The 21,771-nt window shown below is 44.6% G+C and overlaps 1 protein-coding gene across 4 annotated transcripts in view; it reads left to right on the top strand.

Annotated features, from left to right (window-relative positions):
- The window catches only part of LOC139266842 (33 kDa inner dynein arm light chain, axonemal-like), a 61,872-nt gene that overhangs the window by 30,304 nt on the left and 9,797 nt on the right, over positions 1–21,771 (top strand). For all 4 annotated transcript variants that reach the window (XM_070884450.1, XM_070884451.1, XM_070884449.1 and 1 more), the window contains one exon: positions 5,533–5,711. In XM_070884450.1, coding sequence (XP_070740551.1) covers positions 5,533–5,711 — 179 coding nt within the window. The remainder of the gene's footprint in view (positions 1–5,532; positions 5,712–21,771) is intronic.

Genomic DNA, 21,771 nt, shown 5'->3' with positions numbered 1-21,771 from the left:
CTTTACGGCAGAAGGTCAAAAAGATTTAACACTACCGCCCATTTGATATCGCTCACGGTAACGCCCATTTTCAAAAACGTAAGCTAGGTGTTTTGAGAATGGGCGAGAAGCCGGCGATCTGAAAACCCTTTTTTCCGCCCATGCCGGAAATAACGCCCATTTTTGGGCGATAAGCTCAAAAGTGGAGGTTCTAGTCCATCATCCCTTTTTAGATACTTGGTGCCCTCTTCACAACTTGCTTTCCCACCCATCTTTGTATCAACAGCAAATTTGGCTCCGTTGGTATTAAACTTTTGTTATTGAACATAACCTTGTTGCGCATTGTCTCAGATAGCTGGACCGTTACACACTGATGATTCCTTACCATGAAAGGGTTAAATACTACTTAACATCAATCAACGTAAACTTTAACTGGCACCAAGTTAATGTGCACCATTGATGTTTGAGCTGCACACACACAGCAGTGTGTCAGCATTGTCACTCACATCAGCGCTCTTTCAGTCAAATCTTTCCGATATCAGCTCCTCAAGTAAGAATTGAATTTAACAAATACCAGCCACACCGCTGCCGTTCGGTCCGGTTAATTCCACTTTTTGTGGGTATTTTTTTGGGCGATATGTGTGTGAGCTGGTGAAATTGAAGATGGGCGCACTCCATGGTCGCTAGTTTGGATAAATATGCTCTTTACAACAAAAAACAGTGGGCGGGCGTTAATATTGAATCTCGACGTTAATTCCATGCGGAAAGTAACACTGGCCGATATTATGGGTGTTGAATTCGCCCATTCTGCTGATTCCGCCCAAAAAAAGTGGGCGGGCGGTGATATTTTTTCTCGGCGTTAAGCCCCTTGGGAAAATAACGCTCGTCGATACGTCTCCTAAAAAAGCCCATCAATTTCCATTTTGTGCCAGAATGGGCGCTATCTGGGCGTTATACGTCATTTCAGCAGTAAAATGGGCATTAAATGGGCATTAAGCATGCAAAAAAAGTGGCGGTTCTAGCCCATAGATAGGCTCAGTGAGTTGGCAAAAATTTGGCAGATGGATTGTAATGTGGTGAGGTTATCCAGTTTGGTAGGGAAAATAAAAAAGCAAATTGTTATTTAAATGAGGAGAGATTACAAAATGCTACAGTACAGAGGGATCTGGGGTTCTTGTACATGAAACACAAAAAGTTAGTATGCAGGTTCAGCAAGTAATCAGGAAGGCAAATGCAATGTTGCTCTTTATTGCAAGGGGGATGGAGTATAAAAGTAAGGAAGTCCTGCTCCAACTCTACAGGACATTGGTAAGACCACACCTCGAGTACTGCATACAGTTTTGGTCTCCTTATTTAAGGAAGGATATACTTGCATTGGAGGCAGTTCAGAGAAGGTTCACGAGTTTGATTCCTGAGATGAAGGGGTTGTCATATGAAGAAAGGTTGTGCAGGTTGGGCCTATGCTCATTGAAGTTTAGAAGAATGAGAGGTGCTCTTATTGAAACGTGTAAGATTCTGAGGGGGCTTGACAGGGTAGATGCAGAGAGGATGTTTCCCCTCATGGGGAAATCTAGAACTAGGGGGCATAGTTTCAGAATAAGGGGTCGCCCATTTAAAACAGAAATGAGGAGGAATTTCTTCTCTCAGAGGGTCATGAATCTTTGGAATTCTCTACCCAGAGAGCTGTGGATGCTGGGTCTTTGAATATATTTAAAGTGAAGATAGACAGATTTTTGAACAATAATAAGGGAGTCGAGGGTTATGGGGAGCGGGCAGGGAAGTAGAGTTGAGGCCAGGATTAAATCAGCCAAAATCTTATTGAATGGCGGAGCAGGCTCAAGGGACCAAATGGCCTCCTGCTGCTCCTATTTCTTATGTTCTTATGTATATTATCACCATCCTTACTATCACCATCTGCTTGTCTTCCTTGAGTCCAGCTTTTTCAACACCAAATCCAGAACAAAAATCAAATTTATCCCAGAACTAAATTTTATCTGTGGTTTATATTTAACAGAAATAATTAAGCATCACTCTTGTGTAACCCTCTTACTGCCTGTGTTTTGAGCGTGCTTACCTATCCTACTGTTTCCCCAGAGGCTACAGCTTGGGAGCTGGAAATTTGCTGAGTTTCCATTGAGGATATTTCAAGTGGCTGTTGTGAGTGACCTCGAGCAGATGTGGGCCTTGAGAATCCGGCTACAGACAGCAGCATCTCGGCTTAGGCTGGGGTAGCCTGGCCTGGCTGGCTGTGTGGCACTAACATTGGCATTGGTGAGGTGCGTGGTGGGGGATCAGGCTTTCTGTCATGCTGAATGATAACAGCAGGTGCCTCTCCCATGGATCCAAGTTCACACTCCTTGGACTGCACCTCAGCATTCTTCCGGCTCTGTTTGAGAACAGAATGCAGGAGTGACATGATGCTTTGAAAGCTCCTGTCAGCACTGGCCGCCTAAGCCCAGGTAGCAGCCATTTAGCAGCAGTGCCAGAGCTGTCAGCAGATGCTCAATCACGGTGGACGCCATTGTCGTGTTGATGGAGCTGACAGCTCGGTCCATGTTGAAAAGAATGGTCTCTATGCTCTGTTGGAGCTAGACACGTCCAAGCTCTGAGCCATTGCACCCAAGCTTACTGGCAGTGGCTGCCCAGTGTACCTAACATTATCCATTGTATTCAAAACAGAAAATGCTGGAATTAATTAGCAGGTCGGGCAGCATCTTTGGAGAGAGAATAATCATTTTTCAGAACTGGAAAATGTTCTACATACAGGTTTTAAGTTAGTTCTATATATCAGGTTTTAAGCAAGTGCTGAAGCAGGGAAAGGGGGAGGGGAGGAAAGAAAAGAAGGTCTATGATAGGGTGGAAGGCAGGAGAGATTAAATGGGAAAAGAGATGATGGTGCAAGGCGATGGCTTTTAAAAAATGTATTCAATTACAGGATGTGGGCTTCGCTGGCAAGACCATCATTTATTGCCCATCCCTAATAAAGTTGTTTGTTACAACTGAGCTGGGCCATTTCAGAGGGCAGTTAAGAGTCAACCACATTGCTGTATCCCAGAATGGAAAGGCAGGTTTTCTTCCCTAAATACATACGACAATCCGGTAGTTTCATGGTCACCATTATTGATACTAGCTTTTTCAGATTCCAGATTATTATTTTTTTTAATTAACTGAATTTAAATCCCCCAGTTCCCGTGGTGGGATTTGAATTCACGTCTCCAGATTTTTACTCCAGCCTTTGGATTATTAGTCCAGTAACATAACCACTATACTACCGTACCCATAATGGGACAAGTAAAGAAACAAAAGATGCGTCTAGAAGAGGTGTAAATAAGATTTGGTGGGTGATCGTGACGGAGGTTTGGCGAATGTTTGGTGTGGAGGTGCGGTGGGTGATCGTGGCGGAGGAGCGGCGAGTGTTTTTGTGGTGGAGGAGCGGTGAGGGATCGTGGCAGAGGTGCAGCGAATGTTTGTGGTGGAGGAGTGATGAGAGATTGTGGTGGAAGTGCAGTGAATGAGGGTACGGGGCCCAGAAGAGCCGCAGGCCCGGGGCAGCACGGGCCAGCCCACACTGCAATATGTGAGCGCACTAGGTCTGTGCAGCAGAGCAGGTCTCCAGTCATCCTGGTTAACCCTTGCCACTGGATAAAGTTCTAGCTTTGTCAAGCCAGTGTGGTAGCTGGTAAGCAACAGTCACCACACGTTTAAAAAAAAATCCACACACAGGCACCTTCTACCCCCTCAATTGGAGTTCAGGACTGGAACATCAGGTCCTTCATTGAAACATCTATGAACTCATGTGGAAGCAAATCATCCTCATTCGAGAGACCACCTATGATGATGATGAAATAAGCAGAATCAACAGTCAATCAGCTGCCGACTGAAAAAATGGGAGGTTATGATCTGAAATGATTGAACTCAGTGTTGAGTCCAGAAGGCTGTAAAGTGGGAGTGGAGCAGAGAATTAAATGACAGGTGACTGTGGTGCATAGGCTTATATAGTAAATTGAAATTTAACTTTATGTGACTTCTAGCTACTACACAGATTTTTGCAACTAAATCTGTTTAGTTGGATCTCAGTTTACTTTGTAGGTTTATGCAAATGATAATGGGAGGTGGATTGCAATCTGCTCTGTAAGGATTATTGGCATTGTGTGTTGCATGTGAAATTATTAGATATAAAAAATGTCATCCAGATTGCACTTAGATTCTAATTCAAATATAATTGGGCTTGGTACACCTTTAGTAAGGATGTGAAATCCTTGGCAAGTATTGTGTCTATACTGACGTCAATGTATGATTTGAAGCAATAATCAAAGTTACATAGAAACATATAAACATAGAAAATAGGTGCAGGAGTAGGCCATTCGGCCCTTCGATCCTGCACCGCCATTCAATGAATTCATGGCTGAACATGCAACTTCAGTACCCCATTCCTGCTTTCTCGCCATACCCCTTGATCCCCCAAGTAGTAAGGACTTTTTGAATATATTTAGTGAATTGGCCTCAACAACTTTCTGTGGTAGAGAATTCCACAGATTCACCACTCTCTGGGTGAAGAAGTTTCTCCTCATCTCGGTCCTAAATGGCTTACCCCTTATCCTTAGACTGTGACCCCTGGTTCTGGACTTCCCCAACATTGGGAACATTCTTTCTGCATCAAACCTGTCTAAACCCGTCAGAATTTTAAACGTTTCTCATTCTTTTGAACTCCAGTGAATACAAGCCCTGTTGATCCAGTCTTTCTTGATATGTCAGTTCTGCCATCCCGTGAATCAGTCTGGTGAACCTTCGCTGCACTCCCTCAATATTTGGTCTTCCCATAATATGGCAGAATATGCTCCCATCTCAAGCTAGTTTACCTCTAAGCTGTTGCCCCACTATTGTAATTTGGTCTCACAATCAAGAGAACTATACTATCCTGTCCTTAATCAGTCTTAACATTTTAATGTAAATAACTTATGGGAATTTTGTCCCCTCTCATTTTCTCCCATTTTCTCCTGAAAGCCCTGATTAAGCATTACTGTTCCAAAACCACTAGCTGCCAAGTAATTCTGATTCTCGTGTGTATCTTCTGTTTTTATTTTAACTTTGCTATTACCTCATTTCTATCTCAAATAACCAGTTCGATCTGTTCTATACTTTATAATTTCTTGGAACTTAGCAATTTAGCAATTTTGTTTTGGGTTCCATCCTATTATTTGAAAGTTGGACCAACATTGAAATTAATGGCCGCTGACTGGCTGGATGTCAACTGCAAAAGTCTGTTTTTCAGCCAAACAAACGTCACAATTCTAAAGATTGACCCAATCAAAACATAGTTGTAACCAGGTCAATATTGCACTTGTTTTTGTATGGCGCTTCAGGAAGGGCTTCAACAGATTGAGTTATTTTGTTACTGTGCAGAATAGGTTAAATAAAACATAAACTTGCGAGTTTAGTGACGATACCACGAAGCTTTTTTACACATTACTTTAAAATTGATAATGGAAAATGCTTGAAATTGTGACTATTTTATTATAGTAATAGCTGTTTATGATTTGAATTATTGTACAGATGAGCTCATTAGACAGATCACCATCAACTGTCCAGAACGTGGATTGTTGCTTCTTAGAGTTCGTAATGAGCTTCTCATGACTCTTGCAACCTATGAGACCTTGTATGAAAGCAGTGTTGCATTTGGCTTGAGGAAGGCTCTCCAAGGAGATCTAGAAAAGATTTACCTGCGGAAGAATGTAAGTTGCTACTTCAAAGTCGACGAGTGGACTTAAAGCAGACAATGCTTGAAATATACTAGAGAAATACACTGATTTCAAAAGGGAGTTGGATAAGTACCTGTTAAAAAAAATATTTGCAGGGCTGAGGAAAGGGCAGGGGATTGGGACTAGCTGAGATGCTCTTGCAGAGAGCTGGCACGGGCTTGACTGGCTGAATGGCCTTGTTCCGTGCAGTAACCATTCTATGATTCTATCATTAGCCTGCATCTCAAAGAGAAAAATAGGTTAACATTAACTAAGCTTTCGCTTCCAATTGTTCATAGAATCATAGAAATTTGCAGCACGGAAAGAGGCCATTTTGGCCCATCATGTCCGCGCCGGTCGATCAAGAGCTATCCAGCCTAGACCCACCTTCCAGTTCTTGGTCCCTGTAGGTTATGGCACTTTAAGTGCACATCCAAGTATTTTTTTAATGTGGTGAGGCTTTCTGCCTCTACCACCCTCTAGGTGAAGAAATTTCCCCTCACATCTCCTCTAAACCTCCCCTAATTACTTTAAATCTATGCCCCTGGTTGTTGACTCCTCTGTCAAGGGAAACAGGTCCTTCCTATCCACTCTATCCAGGTCCCCCCTAATTTTATACACCTCAATCAGGTCTCCCCTTAGTCTCCTCTGTTTCAAAGAAAACAGACCCAGCATCTCCAATCTTTCCTCGTGGCCAAAATTCTCCAGTCCAGGCAACAGTCCAGGTAAGTCTCCTCTGCACCCTTCCAGTGCAATCACATCTTACCTGTAATGTGGTGACTAGAACTGCACACAGTACGCCAGCTGCAGCCTAACCAGTGTTTTATACAGATCAAGCATAACCTCCTTGCTATTGTATTCAATGCCTCGACTTATAAAGGCAAGTATTCCATATGCCTTCTTAACCACCTTATCTACCTGGCCTGCTACCTTCAGGGATCTTGGACCTGTACTCCAAGGTCCCTTTGTTCCTCTACACTTTTCAGTGTCGTACCATTTAATGTGTGTTCCCTTGCATTGTTAGACTTCCCCAAATGCATTGCCTTGCACTTATCTGGATTGAATTCCATTTGCCACCATTCTGCCCACCTGATATCTTCCTGCAGTCCGCAGCTTTCTTCTTCATTATCAATCGCAAAGCCTATTTTAGTGTCATCTGCAAACTTCTTAATCATACTCCCAACATTCAAGTCCAAGTCATTGATATATACCACAAAAAGCTAGGGACCCAGCACTGAGCCCAGCGGAACCCCACTGGATACAGCCTTCCAGTCACAACAACACCCATCAACTATTACCCTTTGCTTCCTGCCTCAAAGCCAGTTTTGGATCCAACTTGCCACTTTGCCCTGGATCCCATGCCTTTTACATAGAAACAGAGAAACAGAGAAAATAGGTGCAGGAGTAGGCCATTCGGCCCTTCGAGCCTGCACCACCATTCAATATGATCATGGCTGATCATTCACCTCAGTACCCCTTTCCCGCTTTCTCTCCATACCCCTTGATTCCTTTAGCTGTAAGGGCCATATCTAACTCCCTCTTGAATATATCCAATGAACTGGCATCAACGACTCTCTGCGGCAGGGAATTCCACAGGTTAACAACTCTCCGAGTGAAAAAGTTTCTCCTCATCTCAGTCCTAAATGGCCTACCCCTTATCCTAAGACTGTGTCCCCTGATTCTGGACTTCCCCAACATCGGAAACATTCTTCCCGCATCTAACCTGCCCCGTCCTGTCAGAATCTTATACGTTTCTATGAGATCCCCTCTCATCCTTCTAAACTCCAGTGAATACAGGCCCAGTCGATCCAGTTTCTCCTCATATGTCAGTCCAGCCATCCCTGCTCCTATACTCAAATCCCCTAGCTATGAAGGCCAACATGCCATTTGCCTTCTTGACCGCTTACTGTACTTGCATGCCAACTTTCAATGACTGATGAACCATAACACCCAGGTCTCGTTGCACCTCCCCTTTTCCTAATCTGTCACCATTCAGATAATATTCTGCCTTCGTGTTTTTGCCACCAAAGTGGATAACCTCACATTTATCCACACTATACTGCATCTGCCATGCATTTGCCCACTCACCTAACCTGTCAAATCACCCTGCAGCCTCTTAGCATCCTCCTCACAGCTCACACTGCCACCCAGTTTAGTGTCATCTGAAAACTTGGAGATATTACATTCAATTCCTGCATCCAAATCATTAATGTATATTGTAAAGAGCTGGGGTCCCAGCACTGAACCCTGCGGCACCCCACTAGTCACTGCCTCCCATTCCAAAAAGGACCCGTTTATCCCGACTCTCTGCTTCCTGTCTGTCAACCAATTCTCTATCCATGCCAGTACATTACCCCCAATACCATGTGCTTTGATTTTGTACACCAATCTCTTATGTGGGACCTTGTCAAAGGCCTTTTGAAAGTCCAAAACATCCACTCGTTCTCCCTTGTCCACTCTACTAGTTACATCCTCAAAAAATTCTCGAAGATTTGTCAAGCATGATTTCCCTTTCACAAATCTATGCTGACTTGGACCGTTCTAGTCACTGCTTTCCAAATGCGCTGCTATTTCATCCTTAATAATTGATTCCAACATTTGCCCCACTACTGATGTCAGGCTAACTGGTCTATAATTTCCCATTTTCTCTCTCCCTCCTTTTTTAAAAAGTTGTGTTACATTAGCGACCCTCCAGTCCATAGGAACTGATCCAGAGTCGGTAAACTGTTGGAAAATGATCACCAATGCATCCACTATTTCTAGGGCCACCTCCTTAAGTACTCTGGGATGCAGACAATCAGGCCCCGGGGATTTGTCGGCCTTCAATCCCATCAATTTCCCCAACACAATTTCCTGCCTAATAAGGATATCCTTCAGTTCCTCTTTCTCACTAGGCCCTCGGTCCTGGAAGGTCATTTGTGTCTTCCTTCGTGAAGACAGAACCAAAGTATTTGTTCAATTGGTCTGCCATTTCTTTGTTCCCCATTATTAATTCACCTGAGTCTGACTGCAAGGGACTTATGTTTGTCTTCACTAATCTTTTTCTCTTCACATATCTATAGAAGCTTTTGCAGTCAGTTTTTATATTCCTGGCAAACTTCCTCTCGTACTCTATTTTCCCCCTAATTAAACCCTTTGTCCTCATCTACTGAATTCTAAATTTCTCCCAGTCCTCAGGTTTGCTGCTTTTTCTGGCCAATTTATATGCCTCTTCCTTGGATCTAACACTATCCTTAATTTCCCTTGTTAGCCACGGTTGAGCCACCTTCCCTGTTTTATTTTTACCCCAGACAGGGATGTACAACTGTTGAAGTTCATCCATGTGATCTATAAATGTTTGCCATTGCCTATCCACCGTCAACCCTTTAAGTATCATTTGCCAAACTATTCTAGCCAATTCACGCCTCATGCCGTCGAAGTTAGCGTTCCTTAAGTTTAGGACCCTAGTTTCTGAATTAACTGTGTCACTCTCCATTTCCATTTTATTTTCATGACCAGTCTTCCATGTGTAACCTTATCAAAAGCTTTGCATCATATGCACTGCCCTCATCGACCCTCCTGTTTACCTCCTATAAAAGTTCAGTCAAGTTAGGCAGACATGACCTTCCTTTAACAAATCCATGCTGACTGTCCTTAATTAATCCATGTCTTTCCAAATGAAGATTTATCCTGTCCCTCAGGATTTTTTCTAATAATTTTCCCACCACTGAGGTTAGGTTGACTGGCCTTTAATTACTTGGTCTATCCCTTTCTCCCTTTTTAAATAAAGGTTCAACATTAGCAGTCCACCAGTAGCCAGAGAGGACCATGCCAATTCTCTGCTATTTCCTCTTTTGCTTCTCTTAACACCTGGGATACATTTCATTCCGGCCTGGGGATTTATCCACTTTCAAAGCTGCTAAGCCCCTTAATAGTTCCTCTGTCACTATGTTTATCTCATCTAATATTTCACGCTCCTCCTCCCTCATTGCAAAGTCTGCATTGCCCCTGTGAAAACAGATGCCAAGTATTCATTCAGAATCATACCCATGTCTTCTGCCTCCACACACCAATTTGCTTTATGGTCTCTAATAGGCCACACTCTTTCTCTTGCTCTTAATGTATTTATAAAACATCTTTGGGTTTTCCCTGATTTTACTTGCCAACATCCTTTCATGCTCTCTCTTTGTTTTCCTGATATCTTTTTTAATTGCATCCCTATACTTATACTCCTCTAGAGTTTCTGTAGTATTGAGTTCTCGGTATCTGTCATAAGCTTCCCTTTTTATTCTTTTTCTTACCCTGTATGTCCCTTGACATCCAGGAGGCCGTAGATTTGTTAGCCCCACCCTTTTTTTAAGGGAACATAATTGCTCTGTACCCTCAGGATCACTGCTCTGACACTGATTAACCATCAAGTAGCCGTTTCCAGTCCACTTTGGCCAAATCCCATCTCAGCTCAGCAAAATTGGCTTTACACCAATTGAGAACATTTTTCCTGGTCCACCTTTGTCCTTCTCCATAAGTACCCTAAATCTTACTGAATTATGATCACGAGCACCAAAATGCTCTCCCACTGATATCCCTTCCACCTGCCCATCTTCATTTCCCAAAACCGCGTCCAGAACTGCCCGCTTCATTGTTGGGCTTCTTACATACTGGCTAAAGAAGTTCTCCTGTATGCATTTTAACAATTCCGCACCCTCTGTACCATTTACACTACTTTTTTCTCAGTTAATATTAAGGTCGTTGAAATTCCCCACTATTACAGCTCTATAGTTTTGCAACTTCGCAGCAATTTGCCCACATATTTGTTCTCCTATCTCCCTCTGACTGTTTGTGGGTCTATAGTACACTCTCAGTAGTGTGATCATCCCTTTTTTTTCTTCAATTCAACCCATATGGCCTCGTTTGATGACATCTCTAACATATCATCCCTTCTCACAGCTGTAATTGTTCCTTTAATTAATACTGCGACCACCCCTGCTCCCGCCCCCCCCACCCCCCTCTTTTTTTATCTGGCTCTCCATCCCGTCTGAAAATTGTGTAACTAGGAATGTTGAGCTGCCATATCTGACCTTTCAGCCATGTCTCAGTAATAGCTATAATATCATACTCCCAAGAGTCTACTGCCCGCAGTGGAGGAAGTGCATCCGGGAGGGCACTGAGCACCTTGAGTCTCATCGCCGAGAGCATGCAGAAACCAGGCGCAGGCAGCAGAAGGAGCGTGCAGCAAACCAGTCCCACCTTCCCTTTCCTTCAACGACTGTCTGTCCCACCTGTGATTACGATTTCAAGGGACTGCCTGTGATGATGATCTGTGCTCTAAGCTCATCTGCCTTATTCCCTATACTTCTTGCATTGAAGTATGTACTATTTAATGGTGGCAAACTTCCTTGTTGTCTATTTTCCAGCCCTTGTTTCCTCTGTCTTCCAAATTCACTTTCTACTTTTCTGCTGCCCAATTCCAGCTTTGCTTCTCTCCCCACTGAATCTATTCTCTGGTTCCCATCTGCCTGCCAAGCTAGTTTAAACCCTCCTCAACAGCACTAGCAAAACCTCCCGCAAGGATATTGGTCCCAGCTCCGTTGAGGTGCAACCCGTCCGGCTTGTACACGTCCCACCTCCCCCAGAAGTGGTCCCAATGCCTCAGGAAACTAAAGCCCTCCTGCCTGCACCATTTCTCCAGCAACGCGTTCACCTTCTCTATGTTCCTATTTCTGTACTCACTAGCACTCTTTTGTCAGGTGGTCACCCATTGCCTCTCTGCCTGCACACGTTTAAGCTGCGGGGTGACCACCTCCAGAAATCTGCTATCCACAAAATTCTCAGGCTCGCGGATGCACTGCAGTGACTCCAGCCACCGCTCAAGCTCCGAAACGCGGAGCGCAAGTTGCTGCAACTAGTGACACTTCCTGCACACGTGGTCGTTCAGGCTGTGCAAAGCTCCAGGATTTCCCACATGGCACAGGATGTGCACTCCACGGGACTGAGCTGCCCTGCTATGCCTCTAATTAATAGAGTCGGAACTACGCAGCAGAAATAAACTGATATCAGTAAGTAACATGTAGTATTGTTGTTGCCAATTTAAGTTAATCTAAGGGTTAAGACATGACAGGACAGCTCGGACATGTGTTATGCTCCTCCTGTACTATGTGGGAAGTCAGGGACGCTTCTGGTGTCCCTGACGACTACGTGTGCGGGAAGTGTATCCACCTCCAGCTCCTGACGGACCGCATTGCGGAACTGGAGCTGTGAGTGGATTCAATCTGGAGCATGCACGATGCTGAGAATGATGTGAATAGCACATTTAGTGAGTTGGTCTTAACGCAGGTAAAGGGTCCACAGCCAGATAGGCAATGGAAGAGCAACAGGAAGAGCAGTGCAAGGAAGGTAGTGCAGGGATCCCCTGCTGTTATCCCCCTGCAAAATAGATACACCGCTTTGAGTACTGTTGAGGGGGATGACTCATCAGGGGAGAGTAGCAGTAGCCAAGTTCATGCCACCGTGGCTGGCTCTGCTGCACAGGAGGGCAGGAAAAAGAGTGGGAGAGCGACAGTGATAGCGGATTCAATTGTAAGGGGAATAGATAGGCATTTCTGCGGCCGCAACCGAGACTCCAGGATAGTATGTTGCCTCCCTGGTGCAAGGGTCAAGGATGTTTCGGAGCGGGTGCAGGACATTCTGAAAAGGGAGGGTGAACAGCCAGTTGTCGTGGTGCATAGAGGTACCAACGATAGAGGTAAAAAAACGGGATGAGGTCCTACGAGATGAATGTAGGGAGCTAGGAGTTAAATTAAAAAGTAGTAATCTCAGGATTGCTACCAGTGCCACGTGCTAGTCAGAGTAGGAATTGCAGGATAGCTCAGATCAATATGTGGCTTGAGCAGTGGTGCAGAAGGGAGGGATTCAAATTCCTGGGGCATTGGAACCGGTTCTGGGGGAGATGGGACCAGTACAAACTGGATGGTCTGCACCTGGCAGCACCGGAACCAATGTCCTAGGGGGAGTGTTTGCTAGTGCTGTTGGGGAGGAGTTAAACTAATATGGCAGGGGGATGGGAACCTATGCAGGGAGACAGAGGGAAATAAAATGGAGTCAGAAGCAAAAGATAGAAAGGAGAAAAGTAAAAGTGGAGGGCAGAAAAACCCAAGGCAAAAAACAAAAAGGGCCACATTACAGCAAAGTTCTAAAGGGTCAAAGTGTGTTAAAAAGACAAGCCTGAAGGCTCTGTGCCTCAATGCGAGGAGTATTCAGAATAAGGTGGACGAATTAACTGCGCACATAGCAGTTAACGGGTATGATGTCATTGGCATCATGGAGACATGGCTCCAGGGTGACCAAGGCTGGGAATTCAACATCCAGGAGTATTCAATATTTAGGAAGGATAGACAGAAAGGAAAAGGAGGCAGGGTGGCGATGCTGGTAAAAGAGGAAATTAATGCAATAGTAGGAAGGGACATTAGCCTGGATGATGTGGAATCGGTATGGGTGGAGCTGCGGAATTCCAAAGGGCAGAAAACGCTAGTGGGAGTTGTGTACAGACCACCAAACAGTAGTAGTGAGGTTTAATTAAGAGGGGGAAAATAGAGTACGAGAGGAAGTTTGCAGGGAACATAAAAAACTGACTGCAAAAGCTTCTATAAATATGTGAAGAGAAAAAGATTAGTGAAGACAAACGTAGGTCCCTTGCAGTCGGATTCAGGTGAATTTATAATGGGGAACAAAGAAATGGCAGACCAATTCAACAAATACTTTGCTTCTGTGTTCACGAAGGAAGACATAAATAACCTTCCAATTGTACTAGGGGACAGTAGGTCTAGTGAGAAGGAGGAACTGAAGGATATTCTTATTAGGTGGGAAATTGTGTTAGGGAAATTGATGGGACTAAAGGCCGATAAATCCCCGGGGCCTGATAGTCTGCATCCCAGAGTACTTAAGGAAGTGCCCCTAGAAATAGTGGATGCATTGGTGATCATTTTCTAACAGTCTATCGACTCTGGATTAGTTCCTATGGACTGGAGGATAGCTAATGTAACACCACTTTTTAAAAAAGGAGGGAGAGAGAAAACAGGTGATTATAGACCAGTTAGCCTGACATCAGAAGTGGTGAAAATGTTGGAATCAATCATTAAGGATGAAATAGCAACACATTTGGAAAGCAGTGACAAGATCGGACCAAGTCAGAATGAAAGGGAAATCATGCTTGACGAATCTTCTGGAATTTTTTGAGGATGTAACTAGCAGAGTGGACAAGGGAGAACCAGTGGATGTGGTGTATTTGGACTTTCAAAAGGCTTTTGACAAGGTCCCGCACAAGAGATTGATGTGCAAAATCAAAGCACATGGTATTGGGGGTAATGTAAAGAACTGGTTGGCAGAAAGGAAGCAGAGATTTGGGATAAACGGGTCCTTTTCAGAATGGCAGGCAATGACCAGTGGAGTGCCGCAGGGCTCAGTGCTGGGATCCCAGCTCTTTACAATATACATTAACGATTTAGATGAAGGAATTGAGTGCAATATCTCCAAGTTTGCAGATGACACTAAACTGGGTGGCAGTGTGAGCTGTGAGAAGGACGCTTAGAGGCTGCAGGGTGACTTGGACAGGTTAGGTGAGTGGGCAAATGCATGGCAGATGCAGTATAATGTGGATAAATGTGAGGTTATCCATTTTGGGGGCAAATACACGGAGGCAGAATATTATCTGGATGGCGGCAGATTAGGAAAAGGGGAGATGTAACGAGACCTGGGTGTCATGGTTCATCAGTCACTGAAAGTGGGCAAGCAGGTACAGCAGGCGTGAAGAAGGCAAATGGTATGTTGGCCTTCATAGCTAGGGGATTTGAGTGCAGGAGCAGGGAGGTCTTACTGCAGTTGTACAGGGCCTTAGTGAGGCCTCACCTGGAATATTGTATATAGTTTTGGTTTCCTAATCTGAGGAAGGACGTTCTTGCTATTGAGGGAGTGCAGCGAAGGTTCACCAGACTGATTCCAGGGATGGCTGGACTGTCATATGAGGAGAGACTGGATCAACTGGGCCTTTATTCACTGGAGTTTAGAAGGATGAGTGGGGATCTCATAGAAACGTATAATATTCTGACGGGACTGGACAGGTTAGATGCGGGAAGAATGTTCCCGATGTTGGGGAAGTCCAGAACCAGGGGACATAGTCTTAGGATAAGGGTTAGGCCATTTAGGACTGAGATGAGGAGAAACTTCTTCACTCAGATAGTTGTTAACCTATGGAATTCCCTGCCGCAGAGAATTGTTGATGCCAGTTCATTGGATATATTCAAGAGGGAGTTAGATATGGTCCTTATGGCGAAGGGGATCAAGGGGTATGGAGAGAAAGCAGGAAAGGAGTACTGAGGGAATGATCAGCCATGATCTTATTGAATGGCGATGCAGGCTCGAAGGGCTGAATGGCCTACTCCTGCACCTATTTTCTATGTTTCTTTGTTTCTAAAATACACTCAGCAGCTACTCACCAATCAGCTCTTACCCTCTATTTTGTAGGCTATGAAATACATTGCAGAAAAAAATTAAAAACTTTAAAAAAATTAAATATTTTATTTAATTAATGAAGTTAAGTTTAGAAATATCACTTGTGTATGCTTATTTTTTAAATCGCAGTTCTTAAATTACACCAATGCCCAAGGTTAAAGAAAGAGAAATAGAGAAATACTCACCAACCAACCAACTAGCCAATTACTTACCTGCTTTCCTGTGATGTCACACTTTGATTTTGTCCCCCTGTTCGCTCGTGTTGCTCCGACCTCCGAATGGCTCCGAGCCTAGCTCCTTTATCCTCCTGCTCGCGCTACTCCGATCACGGTGTGCTCTCGGGCATTGGGCGCTGTTCCTTTATCCTCCCGCTGCTGCTGCTCCGATCACGCTGTGCTCTCTGGACCACCATTTTATTTCAGAATTTCCAGTGTTTATTTATATATGTACATCAAATGATATGAATTGTTGTGTAAAACTGAATAATAAATGACTTGATTACTTTTGTATTTTGTTTGGTGGTACAGAACATTGGTGAATTATCAATGTCATTATCATAGGCAGTCCCTCGGAATCAAGGAGGACTTGCTTCCACTCCCAAAGTGAGTTCTTTGAATGCTGAACAGTCCGATACGAGAGCCACAGACCATGTTACAGGTGGGACAGACATTCGTCGAGGGAAGGGGTCGGTGGGGCTGGTTTGCCATGCGCTCCTTCCGCTGCCTGCACTTGTCCTTTTCATGCTCTTTGCGTTGAGACTTGAAGAGCTCAACACCCTCCCGGATGTACTTTCTCTACCTCGGGCGGTCTTCGGCCAGGGTCTCCCAGGTGTCAGTAGTGATGTCGCACTTTACCAGGGAGGCTGTGAGGGTGTCCTTATAACGTTTCCGCTGTCCTCCTTTGGCTCGTTTACCATGAAGGAGCTCCGCATAAAGCATTTGCTTAGGGAGTCTCGTATCTGGCATGCGAACTATGTGGCCTGCCCAGCGAAGCTGATCAAGTGTGGTCAGTGCTTCAATACTGGGAATGTTAGCCTGGTCGAGGACACTGATGTTGGTGCACCTGTCCTCCCAGGGGATTTGCAGGATCTTGCGGAGACATCGTTGGTGATATGTCTCCAGTGACTTGAGGCGCCTTCTATCCATCGTCCATGCCTCAGATCCATACAGGAGGGCGTGTATTACTACAGTCCTGTAGACTATGAGCTTGGTGGTAGATTTGAGGGCCTGGTCTTCAAACACTCTTTTCCTCAGACAGCCGAAGGCTGCACTAGCGCACTGGAGGAGATGCTGAACCTCCGCGTCAATATCTGCCTTTGTTGATAAGAGGCTCCCAAGATATGGGAAATGGTCCATGTTGTCCAGGGCCGCGTCGTGGATCTTGATGATTGGAGGGCAGTGCTGTGCGGCGGTGACAGGCTGGTGGAGGACCTTTGTCTTATGGATGTTAAGCGTAAGACCCATGCTTTCATATGCCTCAGTGAATACATTGATTATTTCCTGGAGTTCAGCCTTTGAATGTGCACAGACGCAGGCATCGTCTGCATACTGCAGCTCAATGACAGAGGTTGGGATGATCTTGGACCTGGCGTGAAGACGGTGTAGGTTAAACAGCTTCCCACTGGTTCTACCACTCCATAATGTAGCACATTGATAACTACATTATCAATGTACTGCATTATGGAGTGGTAGAACATGGGTTCTCCAACTGCACTATGATGCCTGGGAGTCCCTGGCCAAAGACTGCCCTAAGTGGAGAAAGTGCATCCAGGAGGGCGCTGAACACCGACTGAACATGCTGAACATGGACGCTGAACATGCCGAGAGCATGCAGAAACCAAGCGCAGGCAGTGGAAAAAGCATGGGGAAAACCTGTCCCACCTACCCTTTCCCTCACCGACTATCTGTCCCACCTGTGACAGGGACTGTGATTTTCGTATTGGATTGTTCAGCCACCTAAGGACTCATTTTTAGAGTGGAAGCAAGTCTTCCTCGATTCCGAGGGAACTGCCGATGATGATGATGATGCTCAGTACTCACTGACATTTTAAATAGCGGGTTAAGTAAAGAATGAACCTACATTTATATAGCTGCTCGCTGTGGAGTTCCCTGATGAATGCTTCCCTTCCCTTCTGGGGCATGACTACCCGGCTGCCCCATAGTCGGCAGTCGGCTTGGATGGAGAGCTCATCCATCCGTCTGTGAAACGGTATGACCTCCTCGGGACTTGCTCCGTGTGCGGGCGCCCAATCCCCAGTCAGGACACATTTCTTAATCAAGGGGATCTCTGTTGGTCCAGATTTTGATCTGGCGGGCTGTGATGGGGGAGCCTGCGCTGTCAACGGCTATGACCATCTCAGCGCTTTGCTCCGCTGCCCCCTCAGTGGTGGCCAGTGGAAGCCTGCTGAGTGCGTCAACGCAATTTTCAGTGCCTGGCCGGTGCCGTATGGTGTAATCATACGCAGCCAGCGTGAGAGCCCATCGCTGTATGCGAGCTGACGCATTGGCAGTGACAGCTTTGCTGTCTGATAACAGGGATGTTAACGGCTTGTGATCTGTTTCTAACTCGAACCTTCTGCCAAAAAGGTACGTGCAATTTTTTCACCCCGTAGACACATGCGAGTGCTTCCTTTTCAACCATCCCATATCCCCGTTCTGCTTGGGAGAGTGACCTGGAGGCATAAGCCACAGGTTGGAGTTGGCCCTCATCATTACTCTGCTGTAACACGGACCCAACCCCATAGGATGATGCATCACATGTCAAAACCAATTTCTTACAGGGGTCGTACAGAGTCAACAGCTTATTAGAACAAAGCAGGTTCCGCGGCCGATTGAAAGCCCGTTCCTGACAGTCCCCCCAAAACCAATCCTTACGCAGGAGCACGTGTAGCGGCTCCAACAATGTGCTTAAGTTCAGCAGAAAGTTCCCGAAATAGTTCAAGAGTCCCAGAAATGAACGCAACTCCGATGTGTTGCCGGGCCTGGGCGCATGACGAATTGCCTCCGTTTTGGATTTGGTAGGCCGGATCCCATCTGTGGCAACCCTCCTGCCCAAAAACACACACTTGGACTTCTTTAGTTGCAGGCGTACCCGGTCCAGTCGGCGTAGCACCTCCTCCAGGTTGTGAAGGTGTTCCTCGGTATCTCAACCCGTGATAAGGATGTCGTCCTGAAATACGATTGCTCCAGGGATGGATTTGAGCAGGCTTTCCATGTTCCTTTGAAAGATAGCGGCCGCTGATCGAATGCCAAATGGACACCTGTTGTAGACAAACAGCCCCTTATGCGTGGTGATGGTGGTCAGTAGCTTGGATTTTTCGGCCAGTTCCTGGGTCATGTAAGCTGAAGTGAGGTCCAACTTGGTGAACAGCTTGCCGCCTGCTAGCGTCGAAAAGAGATCCTCCTCTCTCGGAAGCGGGTATTGGTCTTGTCATGACACTCGGTTGACAGTGGCCTTGTAGTCGCCACAGATCCTGACCGAGCCATCCGTTTTTAGGACAGGGACAAGTGTATCTGGGACGGTTTCCTTGAACAGTACATTGTGGAACCAACCAGGGAGTAGGCTATCTTAGATCTGGTACTGTGTAATGAGACAAGATTAATAAATTATCTCATCAAAGATCCTCTAGGAAAGAGTGATCATAGCATGGATGAATTTAAAATTTAGTTGGAGGGTGAGAAAGTTGAATCTCAAACCAGTGTCCTGAGCTTAAATAAAGGAGATTACAAAGCTATGAAGGTAGAGTTGGCTAAATGGACTGGGAAAATAGGTTACAGTGTAAGACGGTTGGTAAGCAGTGGCAGACATTTAAGGAGATATTCCATTACTCTCAACAAAATATATTCCAGTGAGAAGGAAAGACTTTAAGAGAAGGGAGAACCATGGCTAACTAAGGAAGTAAAGGATTGTATCTGTTACGCTCACAATAAAGTGAAGCAATTGAGTACTGTAGACAATGAGTAAGTGTGACCTTAACTCCTTTATTTAAACTCCAGAGTGTTGATACTGCATGGGAGGCCTGCTTATATACAGTGCGCCCAAGGGATGCTGAGATCCCTTGAGACTCCAACAGGTAGGCCCTCTGGTGGTGATATGATGCAGGTTGCCTAGGGTTACATACATAACAGTATCAAATTGAAAACAATGGCATACAAAGTTACCAAGATTAGTGGGAGGCCAGAGGATTGGGAAACTTTTAAAAACCAGCAAAGGACGACTAAAAAAAATGATAAAGAGAGGGAAGATAGATTATGAGAGTAAATTAGCAAGAAATATAAAAACAGATAGTAAAAGCTTCTACAAGTATATAAAAATGAAGAGAGTAACTAAAGTAAATGTTGGTCCCTTAGAGGATGAGACTGGAGAATTAATAATGGGAAACAGGGAAATGGCAGAGACTTTGAACAAATATTTTGTATTGGTCTTCACTAAAAACATTCCAATAATGGATAATCGAGGAGCTATAGGGAGGGAGAAACTTAAAACAATCACTATCATTAAAGAAAAAGTACTCGGTAAAATTATGGAACTAAAGGTGGACCTGATGGCTTGCATCCTAGGGTCTTAAAAGAAGTGGTTGCAGAGATAGTGGATGCATTGGTTGTAATCTGCCAAAATTCCCTGGATTCTGGTGAGGTACCAGTGGATTGGTAAACTGCAAATGTAACGCCCTTATTTTAAAAAGGAGGCAGACAGAAAGCAGGAAATTATAGACCAGTTAGCCTAATATCTGTCATTGGGAAAATGCTGGAGTCCATTATTAAGCAAGCAGTAGTAGGACATTAGAAAAGCATTATACAGTCAAGCAGAGTCATCATGGTTTTATGAAAGGGAAATCATGTTTGACAAATTTGCTGGAGTTCTTTGAGGATGTAACGAGCAGAGTAGATAAGGGGGAACTAGTGGATGTGTATTTTGATTTCCAGAAGGCATTCGATAAGGTGCCACATAAAAGGTTACTGCACATGATAAAAGTTCACGGGATTGGGGGTAATATATTAGCATGGATAGAGGATTGGGTTACTAGCAGAAAACAGAGAGTCGGGATAAATGGGTCATGTTCTAGTTGGCAAACAGTAACTAATGGGTTGCCACAGGGATCGGTGCTGGGGCCTCAACTATTTACAATCTATATTAATGACTTGGATGAAAAACCGAGTATAATGTAGCCAAGTTTTCTGATGATACAAAGATGGGTGGGATAGCAAGTTGTGAGGAAAACACAAAAAATCTGCAAAGGCATATAGACAGGCTAAGTGAGCGGGCAAACATTTGGCAGATGGAGGATCTGTGGGAAAGTGTGAAGTTATCCACTTTGGCTTGAAAAATAAAAAAAGAAAATTATTATTTAAATCGAGAGAAATTGCAAAGTGCTGGAGTACAAAGGGACTTGGGGGCTCTTGTGCATGAAACGTAAAAAATTAGTATGCAGGTACGGCAAGTAATCAGGAAGGCAAATGGAATGTTGGCCTTTATTTCAAAGGGGATGGAGTACAAAAGCAGAGATGTCCTGCTACAAATGTACAGGGTATTGTTGAGGCCACATCTAGAATACTGTGTATAGTTTTGTTCTCCTTATTTAAGGAAGGATATACTTGCATTGGAGGCAGTTCAGAGAAGGTTCACTAGGTTGATTCCTGAGATGAAGCAATTGACATGAAGAAAGATTGAGTAGGTTGGGCCTATGCTCATTGGAGTTTAGAAGAATGAGAGGTGATCTTATTGAAACATATAAGATACTGAGGGGGCTCGACAAGGTAGATGCAGAGAGGATGTTTCCCCTCATGGGGAATCTAGAACTCGGGGGCATAGTTTTAGAATAAGGGGTCACCCATTTAAAACTGAGATGAGGAGAAATTTCTTCTCTGAGGGTTTTAAATCTGTGGAATTCTCTGCCCCAGAGAGCTGTAGAGGCTGGGTCAATGAATATATTTAAGGTGGCGATAGACAGATTTTTGAGCGACAAGGGAGTGAAGGATTATGGGATGTGGGAAGGGAAGTGGAGCTGAGGCAAAGATCAGATCAGCCAAGATGTTATTGAATGGCGGAGCAGGCTCGAGGAGCCAAATGGTCTACTCCTGCTCCTATTTCTTATGTTATGTTCTTTTACTTGTTGGTCCAGATGTTCATGTGCAAAATGTTTATTCCCTTCGCGGGGTCACTGGCTGAGTTTTGTTTTGTTGTTGATTCACTGCAACTATGGACTCTATCAGGGTTCACCAGTAGCTTATTACATTTCTTGATGAGTACCAGCATATCCCTTACATTGTGATCATACTGTTTGATCCTAGTAGAGCAGGTTATAGTTTAGATTGGCAGGGACTGGTTTTGAGAATACCAGTTTATTTCTTATCCTTTGTTATCCTCATTGCTGCTTACAATACTCGTTTTTGTACAAGATGCTGCAATTAGCTACCTTTGCATAGTCTGTTTTTCAGGTTTCCTGCTGGCTAGATTTACCATCTGGTTGTTTGTGCTTCCTTGAAGTGAGAGTAGCTCCATGCATATGCTGGGCGGGGTCCTCTACAGTTCCTGGAGGTGACTTTATGCTTTGACTGACAGAGATCTGGGA

This window comes from Pristiophorus japonicus, chromosome 7, assembly GCF_044704955.1.
Source record: "Pristiophorus japonicus isolate sPriJap1 chromosome 7, sPriJap1.hap1, whole genome shotgun sequence".
NCBI lineage: Eukaryota > Metazoa > Chordata > Chondrichthyes > Pristiophoridae > Pristiophorus > Pristiophorus japonicus.
The sequence above is the reverse complement of the archived record's forward strand: the minus strand, read 5'-3'. Positions and strand labels throughout refer to the sequence as shown.